This window comes from Schistocerca piceifrons, chromosome 5 (assembly GCF_021461385.2).
Source record: "Schistocerca piceifrons isolate TAMUIC-IGC-003096 chromosome 5, iqSchPice1.1, whole genome shotgun sequence".
Classification (NCBI taxonomy): Eukaryota; Metazoa; Arthropoda; class Insecta; order Orthoptera; family Acrididae; genus Schistocerca; species Schistocerca piceifrons.
Genome location: NC_060142.1, coordinates 568,593,123 through 568,610,706, shown reverse-complemented (window position 1 = coordinate 568,610,706; position 17,584 = coordinate 568,593,123). Strand labels below are relative to the sequence as shown.

At 42.5% G+C, this 17,584-nt stretch overlaps 1 protein-coding gene and 1 non-coding gene across 2 annotated transcripts in view; both read left to right on the top strand.

Moving 5' to 3' along the window:
- Window positions 1-17,584, top strand: part of LOC124799146 — a 311,021-nt gene that overhangs the window by 280,855 nt on the left and 12,582 nt on the right. Inside the window, exons 7-8 of the mRNA XM_047262684.1 lie at window positions 559-724; window positions 4,623-4,955. Of these exons, the coding sequence (XP_047118640.1) occupies window positions 559-724; window positions 4,623-4,955 (499 nt within the window). The remainder of the gene's footprint in view (window positions 1-558; window positions 725-4,622; window positions 4,956-17,584) is intronic.
- Window positions 16,987-17,059, top strand: Trnar-ucu. Its single transcript has one exon. It is a non-coding gene; the product is annotated as a tRNA-Arg (tRNA).

Sequence of the window (17,584 nt, the reverse complement as noted above, 5' to 3'; positions counted from 1 at the left end):
AGGAGACTGCTTACAAAATATTTGTGTGGCCCATCCTAGAAAATTGTTCAAGTGTGTGGGGTCCATATCAAACAGGACTGACAAGGAAACCACTCAGTGTCTACAAAGAAGAGGAACAAAAATAGTCACAGGGTAGTTTGACTGATCAGAGATCATCACAGAAATGCTGAAAAACTGGAATTGGAGCATGCTGGAAGATAGACACCAGTTTCCCACAAAAGACCACTTACAAAGTTTCAAGAAGCAGTGTTAAGTGAACAAGCTGGAGAATTCTTCAGCCCCCTACATATCATTTCCGTAGGGACAACAAATACATGACTAAATTACAGCACACACAAAGGTGTTTAAGCAAACATTCTTCCTGTGTTCTATAAGAGATTCAGTTGGGAAGTTCACTGCTAAGTACTCTCTGCCATGCATTTCACAATGGTTTGGATAGTATTTATATAAATGTAATTTTGACTTTTGAGCATTGTGTATGCAACATTCATTGCCATTTAATCATTCATTGTCAACAAACTACTTTACTTCTAATCATATCCTACATTTGTTGCACAGGGGCCAGAATATAAAAAATGTTTCAACTTCCATAACACCATTTCTGCATATAGACACTAAAATCCAGATGTCAGTATCCAATGATACTGGAGGTCAGCCAACATCTGCAGAGATATTTGAAGAAGTATTGCATAAAATACAACAGCTTGGACCACGTGGCCAGAAGGTAATATATTTTTTATATTTAGCAGCTTAAGATATACATTTATTGAACTTGTCCAAGTACATATTTGCTTTGTTGTATTTCAGTCTGTATGTGCATAGCATAAATTTAGTCATCATTTTCTTGTGTCTTTGTTCACATCTAGTGCTTCCATTGCTATAAAATGGACACAGACCAGAAGGGTACTCTGAATTGTAGTTAATATCTGTGCCATGGCACATCATCAAATATTTATGCTTGACAACAGTGTAATGCTGAAATTGGAACAACAAAAGGAAAACATCTACAGTCATAAGAGAAAAATGATGTCCCATAAACAACATGTACAGGCTGAGGAGTTGTATTACAAGAAGTTGATTGCTGGTATACCTAGTTTCATCAAAAAGAAATGTTTAAAAAAAGTTAGTGGAACCTCTAAACCATCTGTGCAATACCTCAGTCCAGTCAGGATTTTTTCCAGAAGTAATACAAACCTTCAAACTGTACCCATTCACAAAGTTGTAGAGAAATATAATGTATGTAATTACTGCTCAATGACTTTGAGCTACAGTTCTTCAGTGGCATTCAGAGAACTTATTATGACAAAGAGGTTGAGAAAAAAATGATTTATTAATTCACTGACAGGATGACTTCAGAAGCCATATGTCAGCAGAAAACATTGTATACAGATTTTTAAAACTTATGGACGATGAAATGCAAGTAACAAGACTATTCCTGGCCTTAACAAAACCATTTGGCATGACTGATCACACAATTTCCATAGACTTGAAAGCTGTGTCTTAAGGATCTTATAAAATGAATGGATTCAGTCATTTCTAAGAAACTATAAACAGAGAGTCAGCATAAGATTTACAGGCAACAAAATATGATTAGTCTCTGGGTGCTCATCAAAAGGGGCTCTGTCACCTATGGCTTTCCACATGGGTCTGCACTGGGATCACTCCATTTTATTTATATTAATGACTGGATTTAGAATACTGAGGCCTGGAAACAATATTACTTGCTGATGACATGACAGTTATAATAGAAGCTGTGAAACAGAGGGTCTTCAAGGAAAAATTAAAGTCATCACTAAATACGAGGTGTGGCTAGAAAAAAACCGGACTAGTACTGGTGAAACAATAAAACGAATGCAATAAGGCTGAAAGTCGCATGGCCTGTCACGTGACTCTCGCTCCACCTACTGCTCGAGTTTCATCTGCCTCCTGCACTCAGTCTGCCCATGGCGTCTGTTTTAAGTAGTTGACGTTTTGTCTGTGCGTCGGAAAATGTTGAGTGTACAGAAAGAACAGCGTGTTAACATCAAATTTTGTTTCAAACTAGGAAAATCTGCAAGTGAAACGTTTGTAATGTTACAACAAGTGTACGGCGATGATTGTTTATCGCGAACACAAGTGTTTGAGTGGTTTAAACGATTTAAAGATGGCCGCAAAGACACCAGTGATGACACTCGCACTGGCAGACCATTGTCAGCAAAAACTGATGCAAACATTGAAAAAATCGGCAAACTTGTTCGACAAGATCGCCGTTTAACAATCAGAGCAGTGTCTGAGTTAACAGGAGTTGACAAGGAAAGTGTTAGGCAGATTCTTCATGAAAGTTTCAACATGAACAAAGTGTGTTCAAAAATGGTTCCAAAGCGTCTCACAACTGAACAGAAGGAACGCCGAAGAATGATTTGTTCTGACATCCTGGAAAGCATTGAAAGTGATCCCACCTTCTTACAAAATGTTATTACTTGTGATGAATCGTGGTTTTTTTCTTACGATCCAGAAACTAAACGCCAATCGATGCATTGGAAAACTCCTGGTTCTCCACGACAAAAAAAAGCACGAATGTCAAAATCGAAATTCAAGGCAATGATTGTTTTTTTTGACATCAAAGGGATTGTGCACATTGATTGGGTACCAGAGGGACGAACAGTGAATCAGCATTACTACATTAGCGTCCTGGCTACCCTACGTGAGCAAGTACGGAGAAAACAGAACGATTTGTGGAGAAAAAAGTCATGGATCCTTCACCAAGACAATGCCCCAGCTCACAGTGCGTTGTCAGTGAAGACGTTTTTGGCAAAACACAACATTCCCATCTTAGATCATCCACCCTACTCACCTGATTTGGCCCCCTGTGACTTTTTTCTTTTCCCTAAAGTCAAGTCAGCTTTGAAAGGAACTAGATTTGAGACTGCTGAAGCAGTAAAAGAAAAAGCGACGGAAGTAATGTATGGACTTACCGAAAATGATCTGCAGCATTGCTATGAACAGTGGAAAATTCGTATGGAGCGGTGTAGAGACCGAGGAGGAGAGTACATTGAAGGAGATAACATGAAATTGTAAATAATTGTAAATAAATGTTTTTTCCAGCATCAGTCCGGTTTTTTTCTAGCCGCACCTCGTATCTCAGTGACTGGTGCCACTTGCACCAGATAATTGTTAATAACACAGTAGAGCTAAATTTTCACACTGAGCAAAATTGAGTTTCTGATAGCCAAGTGTCACTATTAATAGTGAACATATAGTAAATAGTAAGGAGACTATATTATTAGGTCTGTGGATCCAGAGTAATATGAAATGGGGTATGCATGTGACACATGTTAATTCAAAGCTGATTACAGTTTGTTATGCCCTAAGGCTGCTGAACAGCTGCCTAAATTAGCAGGCAATTGTAAGTTATGCCTTCAAAAACTAACAGATGTCAAGAAGGAACTTGCTACTATGGTCAACAAGATCAATAGATTTACATAAATCACAAAATATACCAATAAGATTTTGGAATTTATACAAGCCTATCAAGATTATATTTATGAGTTATGGAAAGTCTAAAAGGTCTATAATTGCCTGGGCAGCCTTATTTTGAGAAGTGACAAGGTCTCAGAAATTTTCAATCATTATGGAAAGATCTGTTTTTCTAGACAAGAATATTGAAAGAATATATTTAGGAAATAAATAAATTCCTCATTGTATATTGTGTCCTTGGTAAACTTCTTCCCATTTTTCATCCTGTACATTCTCTGTGAGTAGTGTAATTGAGTCAGCATTTACAGTTCTGTGTCACTTTCCTTTTTTGTTTAAACTTCATTGGTGGAGAACTTTATGTCAGTTGTGTGACCATCATGGTCTGTAAAGCCATTTATTATTGGTCTCACATCAGTGGAGTCACAACAAAGCTGGATGTTATATACCTGAGGTACCCTCAAACAAACCTATACAAGATGAAATCTATACATAGAATCACTTCCCAGTAATTTCCATAAAGTCTTCTTATTACCCACTCCAAATGTTTAACAAAGTTTAGAAATTTGATGTTGGGGCCTATAGACTGTCAGAACCACTGTGAAGTGCAACATTCAAAGAGCTGTTCACTGAAATACTCACTAAGATCTATGGCTTGATCCTTTACTCCTCTTTTCCTGCACTCAGTAGCTCCCCATTTTCTCACATTACACCTGTCATAATGAGATACTAACTTGCATACTTTTAGGTGCATCTATGCAGTTTCCATGACTTCCAAATGATGTTCTGTTATGTGTAGCACATATGTAGTAAAACCTTAAAATAAGTCAGGAAATAAGTTCTTGGTCTTTACACTAGGTTTTCGTGTTATTTTGTCTAATCCTTGAATTTTATGCTACATGAATGTGGAATGCATTTACAGTTCACCTTAACTTCCTGTGATTGTGTTGTGCAGCATAATGAAAACATGCTAAGGGGACATAAACTTGTAAGAGAGAAACCTCTAATTATGACACTAAGTTTATAACCATGAGTTATTTCCTGTGGAATATACATTTATAATATTAGTGACTGTGGTAGCATATATGGTAGCTACTTTTTAAACAAAGAAATGAACAGTTATCTTAACTTCTCTTCCAAGAAACACTAATGTAATCACAACTTTATAGGTATTAAGGCAACTGAACAAGCAGCTTGGTGGCGATGAAGATGGAGAAAAATTGCGTATGGTGCTCAAACAGATGTTAGAGAACTATGATAAAAAACATGGTTCTGTGCCAACAAGTGGACATCAGAACCCTCAAAACAGAACTCGTCGGGAAACTGCTCTTCTTACAAGTAAACTGCATGAGATAATTGCAAATGTTGTCCATCAAAAGAAGGAAGGCTCTTTGGTCCATACTAGCACTAGTGAGGAAAAGATACGTTCACGACGACATTTGAAATTGGCTTCAGAGCTCATTGATGATGATGCAGAAGCTGATGCTGGCATTGAAGAAATCGTAAGTACATATGCATTGAATAAATGGAACTCAAATAAAGGAATTAGTAAAGCTAACTACACACCTTGTAGATGAGGGACTGAGTGGTAAACAGGCCTGTGCAAATATCCACCATTGGACAAACATACTTGGCTACATTATCTTGGTGCTGTAACCCATCTGAGTCATACTAAGAAAACCAGAATATTAAAATTACAAGGTAGTATCTCTGAACCAACACATTACATTTGATTTGCTACACCCTGTCACCTCCATCTTAATTTTTGTCTCCCCACACCCTCACAACAGGTAGTCTCTCTCACTCTCAAATCTGAGTAACCAGCCCCTAGTTGCTAACGTTCCCCAAACTATCCTTCTTTTCTCCCGGAGGACAGAGCTAATACCTAGGGTACTTTTTTTGCACATCAGATGGAAACCAAACATCACCACGGTACTGATGTCAGCTGTCAGTGTGTGTAATGTTATATTATAGTGTGTGTAGTGACTGGTATTTGGAAATGAATTGCACTTGCATTTTACAGTACGAAATAATCTCTTTGCAAGAATGTACATGAAAAAAAAGAAGAAACAAGGAAGACAGTACTGTATACAAGGTGTAAACTGGATGAGGTTGCAGTGTTTTAAAGAGGTTGACCTCATTTTCAGGGCGGATGGAGGCTCTAGTCTCCAACCAGCCATCCTGATTTAGGTTTCTCTAAAATATTTTAGGCAAACGCTGGGATAATTCCTACTCTAAGCCCCCACCCACTACCTGCGTGATTTTTGACAAACTAGACCTAGAAGTACTGTTTGTAAATGCCTGTAGATATGAACTATGCATTTTATTCTGTAATAGCATTACATTTCCAGTGCCCTGGAAAAAGTGATCAAAATATGAACTGCAACTACAATTACATTCATATTTATGCATTGGTGCTACTAGAATTTTGTCTCCTGAAGGTAAGCACAGGCCAGCCATGCTGTCTTCTTGAAAGATTAGCAATTTTTTTTCAAATTCAGATTCTTTAATGCTGCTGATCACATACAGTAGAGTAGGCTTTTCCAGGGATAGCAAGTTGCAGTTTTAAAATTAATATTTATACTACATGTACAAATCAAGTATCTTATATATATAGCCACAATCTTAAATATTAATATCAACATTATCCACATAATTCAACTCTTTTATACTGTAACACAGATTTTTTGTTAGCCAGCCAGATAATTTAAATTGGAATTTTTTAAACAGCAAGGATCAAGCAGTGAGAGGAAATATGTTAAAAAATTTTTCTTGATAGGAATACAGACTCATAGATGTACATATTCAACACTATTTGTATCCTAAGGCTCGTAAAAAGAATGTGGTAGTGCTCTTTAGGACTAGCCTTACATATTACATGCATTTTTCTTAATGTTACTGACATGGGTAGAATGTCCCCATGTGAAACATGTGACTGAAAGAGCACAAAATATGTCATACGGAGATAATTATTGCTGACCATACCTCTCAGTTTCCATATGAGGTAGGACCCTCGTGAAATCTTTTTACAGACTTGGTTCAATTTTTTTTTTTTTTTTTTTTTTTTTTTTTTTTTTTTTTTTTTTTTTTTTTTTTTTTTTTTCAATTGAGTCTGGCATCAATATGTACCAATCAGAGTTTGACATATTTATTATCTACATTCTTGTACAGCCCTAACATAAGTTTTTGGGTTTTGTATGGATTATAAACAAGTTTATTGGCTGCAAGCTAATAACGCAGAGTCACGAGTTTCTTGCATAATCTTATCAAGAGTTGGTATGTCGTGACGCAAAGTAAGAAAAGTTGTATCATCTGCACAGCAGAGAACTGACTGTGATATGCAGTGGTGCAGGTCATTGCCAGCCATAATGAAAAAGAAGGGGCCAAGTACAGAGCCCTGTGGAACACCTGTGCCAGTTTCTACTAAGTGGGAGCATCTATTTCTAATTGAGACAAACTGTCTTCTGTTGCTATGTAGGAAGAAATTGCTGCTAATGTAGATTTTTTAATACCGTGATACTCTAATTTTGTTAGTAATATGTTAAAAGGAGTGTGATCAAAAGCTTATTTAGATCACACAGTACAAATGACACTTTCTTCTTCTTCTCAAAAGCTGTTAAAGTCTGATCAACAACTTCCAGAATAGCTGTAGTGGTATTTTTACTTGGCGGAAATCCATACTGACTGTTGCTCAGGAGATCATGCTTTCCAAAATAATTGCTTAAATGAATTTACACGAATTATTTAAATATTTTGAGAATATTGGAAAAATAGAAAATGGTTGGTAGTTCTTGGAGAGTTGTTGATCACCCTTTTTGAATATGGAGAAACTTCTGGGATTCTGAGTGAATCCGGAAAAGCTCCATACTCCAAACATTTATTAAATACAAAACTCAATGGCTTACTTATCAAGTGAACTGTTTGTTTAACAACATACTTAGATATCCAGTAGCAGTCCATACTTTTGGAATTAGATTATTTGGAAACCATTTTACAGAAGTCATCAGGTGTAATTTTATCCCAATGAAACAAAGGCCTTTTAGACAAATGGAGACCAATCAGATCCCTTGCTGGTGTGTCTGTGGGCTTAATTCTCTCTCAGAGTTCTATAACTGATATGACAAAGTAGTCATTTGATTCTCCTGCATCAAGCAGAGTTTGAAATACCCGGCAGGAAGAATTATCTTGTCTGATAACTTCCCCTGCCGCCTTACACTTATTTGGAGGACCTTCTGTGTATCTTTCACATGCTGTATTTTTTAACTAGTTTGAGCTTAGCTTCATAATATTTTTTTACTTGTTAGGTAAGCATTGTAACCCAAATCTCTCTGTTCAGTTCCTTGATTATCCTCACTTTTATACATTTTTGATATCGTATGAGCATATTTTCTCTAATTTCTGCCTGTTCCTTTGCCTACCAGGTCATTTTTGTATTTACATTCATTTGAGGAGCTGTTTTTTTTAAATGAGGAACATGAAAACCACAGGCGTCTATACTTTTTTTTAAAAAAATGTTATCAAAATCATTTTCAACTCCAGTTTTTCTTGTTTGACACTCATATACAGAGTCCCAGTTTGCGTTCTTTAACTTGGTGCTAAATGACATAATGTGTCCCTCTCTCTGCCCTCTTACCCATGCCACACTAGATTCATTTGAATAGGTTGGTTGGTTATTATAAAATGTTAAAAACAGTGGAACATGATCTGCAAATACTCCATTGGACAGGCTAGCCACATATTCCTCTCTGGCTAAGTTAATAATATTGTCCAGACTGCATCATTATGAATAGGACACTTGTTCATGCAGTGTAAGTTTAAAGATCTTAAAATGTTAAAAAAAATGTACTGGGGTCTTGTTGCAGTATTAAAATCTCCCCATATCTGTGGAGATTTTTGCTTTAAACTTATGATGTCTCTTAATCATACTCAATTTCTCTAGTATGACATTATGGCCTACAAAATAAAAAGCCTTAGAAACGTCATAAAAAATTCCAACAACACAATTTTTCTAATTTAGTCAGAATATGATTTTTCTTGATATACATTGATACAATACAAAAAATAAAATCAACTTCCAGGTACTTCACAGCTTTTGTATGAGGACAAAAGTGGAGTTTTGAATCTAAACTGAGAGTATTTTGATGAGATATGTACAAAGCATATTTTGAGGTTGTACATAATTAGGTATATCAAACAGAATGACCTCCTATGTGCCAAACACCATGGACTCCAAAAACATTTATCCATGGAAAACCAACACGCACTTTTCTGATGTGACATCCTGAAAGCCATCGGTCAACGCAATCGTGTAGACACGATATGCCTAGATTTCTGAAAAGTGTTTGACATGATGCCACACTCACATTTATAAACAGAAGGAAAGTTATGTGGGGTATTTGTGACTCTACTGCAGGTTTCTGTAGGGAGGATGCTTGGTTTTATTTTGGGTGGAGAGTCACAACAGAAGTAGAAACAACTTGTGGCATTCCCTGGAGTAGTCTACTGGAACCTTTCCTGTTCATGTTGCATATTGGTGATGTGGCAGACAGTATTAACCCTTTCACTGCTACAGATAAGCACTTTGCATTCCAGGCTGAGGCTGCTTTTGTTGTAGCTGTACTGCTTGTCAAACACTGGTGCCTGTGCCGAGAGAAAGCATTCTGGCTGATATGAAATACTTATCACCCAATTTTTCAAAACTTATTAAGTAAAAAAGTTTGATTTTTGCACATCTTACAGACCAACATCTTCAATCAATAAAGAACTAAATTTTGTTTCATTATCCATAAAACTTATTGCACTTCACCAAATTAGCTAAAAGATTTCAAAACATTTTAAAGACTTCACAGAGCTAGAAACAAATTGCATAAACTATGTACATGGTTGATTTTAGCTCATATACTTTACTTTAAATGTACAGAAACATAGATAAGATATTAAAATTTTATTTAAAATTGGGAGCAGATGAGTATCTCATTTCGTTCTCAAGTTATTTGGTTTTCTGTTTGAAGACAGTTGCATGCAGCACGTCCATTCATGTCCTTATGCCTCATGAAACATGTGGTCATAACAGTCATCATACCTCATAGACAATTCCAGATAACAAAATGAGGTTTTCTGCAAATAATAGTTCACAATGAGACACATATGTTCTACGATAAATGCTTGAAACTGTTTGCAGCAGCCACCAGAAAGATCGCGGGAGGTGCACATCGGCACGGCATGTCACGGACAGTAGTTGCCGCAAGTAGAGTCCCGTCCACCAGAGGGCACGCGAGAATTCAGCCGCAACCTCTGCCGGCGAACAACAACAACAACTCAGGCAGCATGGGCCGTGCCCAGTCAGTTCACATCTGGCATGCCTAGGAGACAGTTCCTGGTCTACACTATGTAACGTGAGACAGAAAACGTGAACCGTGTTACTACACAATTGGCGACGAGTAGGGTTGTTCTTTCACGTGTTGCGTCATTGTTTGTTCGGCCCCTGATAGGGAGGTCTGGCAACGGGCCCTGCAGTTAGAAGACCCTTCCCTTGAGGAAGTCCTGTCCATTGCTCAATCGTATGAAGTCTCTCACGCCGCAGGTCAACAGTTGGAAGTGTGGTGCGACATCGCGGAGGTTCAGGGCGGTGCGGCCGCATCCACTGCGTCCGGGGTGGATGACGTGCGAGCAGTACAATCTGGCTGTTGCGGCCACTCCCGCATGGCGCGTAAACAGAGTTCCGGCCACCGGCTCCTGTTACCATCCTGTGCGTCATGCTATATACATCATGATTGGTCAGAGTGCCCCCAGCGTTGGGCCGTTTGTCACAAATGTAATAAAAAAGGACACATTGCTAAAGTTTGCCGCTCAGCCTCAAAAGTACAGAGGACATGGACGTTGACATTCAGGAAGTTTCATCGAGCCAGGCTCCCGATGCATCGGCACACAAATTCTTTATCGAGGTGTCGTTTCGGTCGCGCCAATTACAACTGCAAGTAGATACGGGTGCGGCAGATTCTTTGTTGAATGCACAAACTTACTTCGACCTTGGGTTGCCCCCGTTGGCGCTAGTTTACCGGCGTCTAAGCAGTTATGGTAAACAGTTCATTCCCCTACTGGGACAATTCACTACTGACGTGACTTACAAATCAGTCACTTGGCCTATTACTTTTATTGTTGTCAGTGATGCGACCTCTGCTAATCTTTTTGGTTTGGATGCCTTTCAAGCCTTCGGTTTTTCTATCGCTGACACCATACAGTTGGTCTCCGAAGATGTTCCCTACCAATCATTGAAATCTTAGATCTCAGACTTTCCAGATATCTTTGAGGAGGGCCTGGGGCGTGTTTCAGACTTTGAAGCTCACTTAATGTTGAAGGGGTCGGCTCGCCCGAGTTTTTTACGCGTGAGGCAGATCCCCTTGGCTCTCCGCCCTGAGGTAAAAGAAGAGTTAGACCGGCTGATGGCCCTCGGGGTCATTCTTCCCATTTCTTCTAGTGAGTGGGCTTCACCCCTCGTTATCGTCAGGAAACCCTCAGGAAAATTATGTTTTTGTGGCAATTTCAAGGGCACCCTTAATTCCCAATTGGTGGTGGACACCTATCCTTTACCTCGTGCTGATGAATTGTTCTCCGCCGTAGCGGGAGGCCAATATTTTTCGAAAATCGATCTTTCGGAGGCTTATCATTAGATACCACTTGATGAGGACTCCAAACAGCTGGTGGTCGTCTACACCTCGTTTGGCCTTTACCAATACCAGCGGTTGGCCTTCGGAATATCCAGTGCCCTGGCGATATTCCAGTGCTATCTTGAGCACGTCACGTCGACAATCCCGCATTGTATTAATTACCTGGATGACATAATTGTCACAGGCCACAGCACGAAGGAACACTTGCACAACCTTCGCACCCTCTTTCTCAAATTTAGGTCCATGGGTTTGCGTTGCAATCTGCGTAAGTCAAACATCTTCCAACCATCCATTGAGTATGTGGGCTACACCATCTCTCGGCACGGTGTCCAGCCGCTAGGAAGTTTGGTCCAAGGTATCGTCGACCTTCCGCAGCCCGCTTCGCTGAAAGAGTTACAAGCTTTTTTAGGCAAAATTGCCTATTACCACTGGTTCATTCCCCGGGCTTCCACCATAGCCCGCCCCCTGTACTGCCTTCTGCGCAAGGGTGTTCCTTTTGATTGGTCGCCTGCATGCAAGCGAGTGTTCACCTCGTTGAAGGGCCTCCTCATGTCAGCGCCTTGTTTGGCTACTTTTAACCCCCATAAGTCGTTGGTCCTGGCTACAGATGCTTCGCAGTATGGGGTGGGGGCGGTTCTGGCCCATCGCAACGCGGATGGCTCCGAGCAGCCACTGGCGTTTGCGTCTAAAACTCTTAGTCCCACGCAGGCCCATTACTCCCAGGTGGAAAAAGAGGCTTTGGCCATTGTCTACGCTGTTACCAAGTTTCACCCTTTCTTGTATGGCATGAAGTTTCAGTTAATCACTGACCATAAGCCATTAATATCGTTGTTTGGCCCCGCCTCTCAGATTCCGGATAGGGCGGCCCACAGACTACAGCGCTGGGTCTTGTTCCTCTCTAAGTACTATTACAACATTCATTTTCACTCTACCGGACAGCATGCCAATGCAGACACTCTTTCCTGTCTTCCAATGGGCCCGGATCCTAAGTTTGATCGAGAGGAGGTTATGTGTTTTCATTTGGATGTGGCATCCCACCAAGCGGTTGATGGCTTCCTGATCACTAGTTCTAGAGTCGCCAGGGTAACAGCAGCTGACCCGGTTCTCCAGCAAGTAGTTTGCCTCATTCAGCAGGGGCGGTCATCCCGACCTCCAGGCCGGGCCTCGGACCCTCTTCGTAATTATATTGTTCTACGAGACCGCCTCTCCGTCTTGGAAGGAGTTCTCCTTCTGGCTACCAATGATGCAGCTCCTTGCGTGGTTGTTCCTGCAAATTTGCACAGGGAAGTCCTCATGTTATTACATGAGGGGCACTGGGGTGTTTCCCGTACTAAAACCTTGGCTCGCAGACATGTGTACTGGCCCGGTATTGACAGAGAAATTGAGCAGTTGGTGGCCACCTGTTCCCAATGTGCGAGCCAACAGGCATCTCCCAGGTCAGCGTTCTCTTCATGGCCATCTGCAACCCAGGCATGGGAACGTGTTCACATCGATTTTGCGGGACCATTTCTCAATGAATTTTGGCTCATTTTCATTGATGCTTAATCCCGATTCCCATATGTGGTTCGCTGCTCCTCAATCACTTCAGAAGTTGCAATCCAGGCACTAGCGAAAATCTTCTCTGTGGAAGGTCTGTCAGTCACCCTGGTCTCGTATAATGGACCTCAGTTTATTTCGCAGACCTTCCAGGATTTTTGTAGGCACTTCGGTATTTGACACGTTTGCTCTCCCCCCTTTCATCCACAATCGAATGAGGAAGCCGAGCGCATCATGTGCACATTTAAGACGCAGATGAAAAAGTATGTGCACAAATTTCCTGAGGAGGAGGCATTGACGTTTTTCCTGATGGCTTACCGGACCACACCAATGAGAGAACGCAGCCCCGCAGAGCTCCTCCACGGGCGCCAACCTAGGACTCTGCTGCACCTCCTCCAGCCTGGTCCTCGCCAGTCTTCGCAAAATGGAGTACCCGGCTTTCCATCGGGTATGTCGGTCTGGGCACGTGGGTTTGGTCGCAATCCACGTTGGATACCGGTGGTGGTCCTGCGCCGCAATGGCCGCCGGCTCTATACCTTGCAGGTGGGGGACCGGGAGGTACGTCGTCAACAAAATCAGCTACATCCACGTTTGGGCACCCACCCTCAGGCACCGGCTTCCCCATTGCTGGCACCTGTATTGGTTTCTCAGGGGATGCTACCGCCCCTCCCCCCTGTGACTCCACCGCACTGTGATGGTTCTCAGCCTTGGCAGCCTCCAGTAGCTCCAGCACCAGTATCGTCATCATTAGAGATGCCCCAGCGAGAGCCGGCCCCCCTCGCAGGCCCGGTTTCTCAGGAGACTGGTTCACCTGTGGTCATGCCTTCCCCATCGTCCCCGCCACTGGGTCTTGCCCCTCCTGAGGTGGTCCAGGAGCCGGAGTTTGACAGCTTGTCTCCCATTCTGTCCCGGGATCTGGTGGTGGGATGACGGGGGCCTCTTCATGTGGGTCACTTCCAGCCGTATTCGAAGGTTACGGCTCGAGGGTTGGCAGATCCCCTCGACTCCAGCCTTCCGATGGATGTGGAGATCATCGCTCCTGCACGACGCTCCACCTTCTGATGCAGTGGATCACAGTGGCTTCACCCCCTGACGGAGGAGGAGTGCAGTAGCCACCAGAAAGATCACAGGAGGCGCACATCGGCACGGCGCATCACGGACGGTAGTTGCCGCAAGTAGAGTCCTGGCCACCAGAGGGCACGCTAGAATTCGGCCACGACCTCTGCTGGCGGAACAACAACAACAATAACTCAGGCAGCACGGGTCATGCCCAGTCAGTTCACATCTGGCATGCCTAGGAGACAGTTCCTGGTCTACGCTATGTAACACGTGACGGAAAATGTGAACTGCATTACTACACTTTTTTATGCACCGAGCTATAGAAGTAACTCATCTGCAGTGGTGATAGATCAGCAGTTTGGTTTAACTGCACAGAAATTTAAAATTACACTCTTTACAAAATGCAGAAAAGTAGTATCCAATGACTACAATGTAACTGAGTTTTGGTTGGAATCAATAGACTCACACAAACTCTTGGGAGTAGAAATTTGTATGGATATGAAATGGAGTGATCATCCAAGCTTAGTCATTGGTACAGTAGGTGGCAGAATTTGGTTGATTGATAGGATATTGGGAAAACATTGTGAGTTGATTCAGTGAGACTGCTTACAGAACACTTCTGTTTCCCATCGTAGGATAGAATGGTCACAGGTTTGATTGTTTCATCGAAGAGTATCACAGAAATGCAGAAAAACCTGAATTGGCTGATGCTTTAAGAACCATGCTTTGAAGAACCATTATTATGCAAAGAACTTAGGAATACATTGCAGCCCCTTGCATATTCCATACATAGGAACCAAAAAGACAAGATTAGACTAATTACAGCATGCACAGTGATATTTAAAAATCATTCATCCATGCCATATGTGGCTGAAACAGGAAGAAACCCTAACATGTAATACAATGTTAAGTATTGTCTGCCATGCACCTCAGTGGTTTGCAGAGTATATACACTCCTGGAAATGGAAAAAAGAACACATTGACACCGGTGTGTCAGACCCACCATACTTGCTCCGGACACTGCGAGAGGGCTGTACAAGCAATGATCACACGCACGGCACAGCGGACACACCAGGAACCGCGGCGTTGGCCGTCGAATGGCGCTAGCTGCGCAGCATTTGTGCACCGCCGCCGTCAGTGTCAGCCAGTTTGCCGTGGCATACGGAGCTCCATCGCAGTCTTTAACACTGGTAGCATGCCGCGACAGCGTGGACGTGAATCGTATGTGCAGTTGACGGACTTTGAGTGAGGGCGTATAGTGGGCATGCGGGAGGCCGGGTGGACGTACCGCCGAATTGCTCAACACATGGGGCGTGAGGTCTCCACAGTACATCGATGTTGTCGCCAGTGGTCGGCGGAAGGTGCACGTGCCCGTCGACCTGGGACCGGACCGCAGCGACGCTTGGATGCACGCCAAGACCGTAGGATCCTACGCAGTGCCGTAGGGGACCGCACTGCCACTTCCCAGCAAATTAGGGACACTGTTGCTCCTGGGGTATCGGCGAGGACCATTCGCAACCGTCTCCATGAAGCTGGGCTACGGTCCCGCACACCGTTAGGCCGTCTTCCGCTCACGCCCCAACATCGTGCAGCCCGCCTCCAGTGGTGTCGCGACAGGCGTGAATGGAGGGACGAATGGAGACGTGTCGTCTTCAGCGATGAGAGTCGCTTCTGCCTTGGTGCCAATGATGGTCATATGCGTGTTTGGTGCCGTGCAGGTGAGCGCCACAATCAGGACTGCATACGACCGAGGCACACAGGGCCAACACCCGGCATCATGGTGTGGGGAGCGATCTCCTACACTGGCCGTACACCACTGGTGATCGTCGAGGGGACACTGAATAGTGCACGGTACATCCAAACCGTCATCAAACCCATCGTTCTACCATTCCTAGACCGGCAAGGGAACTTGCTGTTCCAACAGGACAACGCACGTCCGCATGTATCCTGTGCCACCCAACGTGCTCTAGAAGATGTAAGTCAACTACCCTGGCCAGCAAGATCTCCGGATCTGTCCCCCATTGAGCATGTTTGGGACTGGATGAAGCGTCGTCTCACGCGGTCTGCACGTCCAGCACGAACGCTGGTCCAACTGAGGCGCCAGGTGGAAATGGCATGGCAAGCCGTTCCACAGGACTACATCCAGCATCTCTACGATCGTCTCCATGGGAGAATAGCAGCCTGCATTGCTGCGAAAGGTGGATATACACTGTACTAGTGCCGACATTGTGCATGCTCTGGTGCCTGTGTCTATGTGCCTGTGGTTCTGTCAGTGTGATCATGTGACGTATCTGACCCCAGGAATGTGTCAATAAAGTTTCCCCTTCCTGGGACAATGAATTCACGGTGTTCTTATTTCAATTTCCAGGAGTGTATGTAGATGTACATGTAATTACATGCAACAAGTAAGTTCTGTGAATGTTTTTGTTTTATGTATGGGTACAGCTAGGATGCTACATAAGTAAGACCTGACGTTGTGATTGTGATGACAGGTACTTGATCTCTGATGTGAGTCATTGGGCTGCATGCACAATGAGGAGGCAATTAAGTTGACATAGCAGATGGCAGTTATGCAACTTGTCTAGTTGCAACCATCCTGACTGGGCACTGCAGCACTGACTTGGTGAAATAGATGGATGTTGCAGTTTAATGCACACAACCATTCATATTTTGTTCTAATCATTGGTATAGTTTTCACTTATCATGACATATTGGATTACACACTGTAGTGGAGGTTTGGTGGAAAAAAATGATTGCACAAGTGTATGTTTCACATTCTGTGGAAATATTTTCTGAAACTGTGATAATGACAGAAGCTCAAGAAATGAATTAAAATTTGTGCCACAGCCAGGACCTGAACCTGGGTCTCCTTACTTACCAGGAAGGTGTGCTAGCCATTACACCACTGCAGTGATATAGCTAACATCGCTCTCTATGGAATACCCTAGTACAATGCCTACCTCAACACAAACCTAAATTCACACCTTGGGCTTATTTTCTCCTCCTCAGATTGTAACTATTGCTGAGGCTCTCCGGTACTGGAATAGCACCCTAATGTTGAATGTAATGCGGAAATCCTGCCTGTACCTCAGGTGTAGGTACAGGCAGAATTTCCCCATTACGTCCAATACTGCTGTGCTATTCCAATATCAGAGAACCTTGGAAATTGTGATGATCTAAGTAGGGGAAAATAAGCATAAGATGTGAATTGAGGGTTGTGTTGAGGAGGGCATTGGGCTAGGGTAGTCTGTGCAGCTGTGTTAGTTGTTCTGCTGTGATGGTGTAATGGTTAACACATCTGTCTTCTAAACATGGAGACCTGGGTTCAAGTCCCAGTCAAGGCATAAATGAGCTTCTATCAGTATTGTAAATAAATATGGGACTCAAATGTCTCAAGGAAAATTTAATTATATTTTCTGAAACTTCTGGAGCGCACACAGGTAAACAGAAGTTTTCCTGCATGTTTCAACAGTATTAGTTGCCCAACTGAGGTGCACATCTAAAGTTATGCCAAATTCTTCATTGTTCTCTGATATGGTATTGGGGTACCACTGAGAATAATAGGAGGCATTTTTTTGTGTAAATCAGAACCAATTAATTTTTGATGGTATACTAAAGTTACTTGTAACTTCGCTGCATTTAGTTTAACTCTTAAATTTTGCACCCATCTAATCACTGAAGACAGATCATGATTCATGTGGACAACAAAAGTATTGATGTTTCAGGTCTGATTCTTGAATAAGGCCGGAGGTCATCAGTATGGAAATGATCTTTACAAGAGAAAAGAATTAGTGATATATCACACACTATGAGAACTAATTGGCCCAAGACTGACTCCTGTGGCACACCTGAACATATTGCTCCCAGGA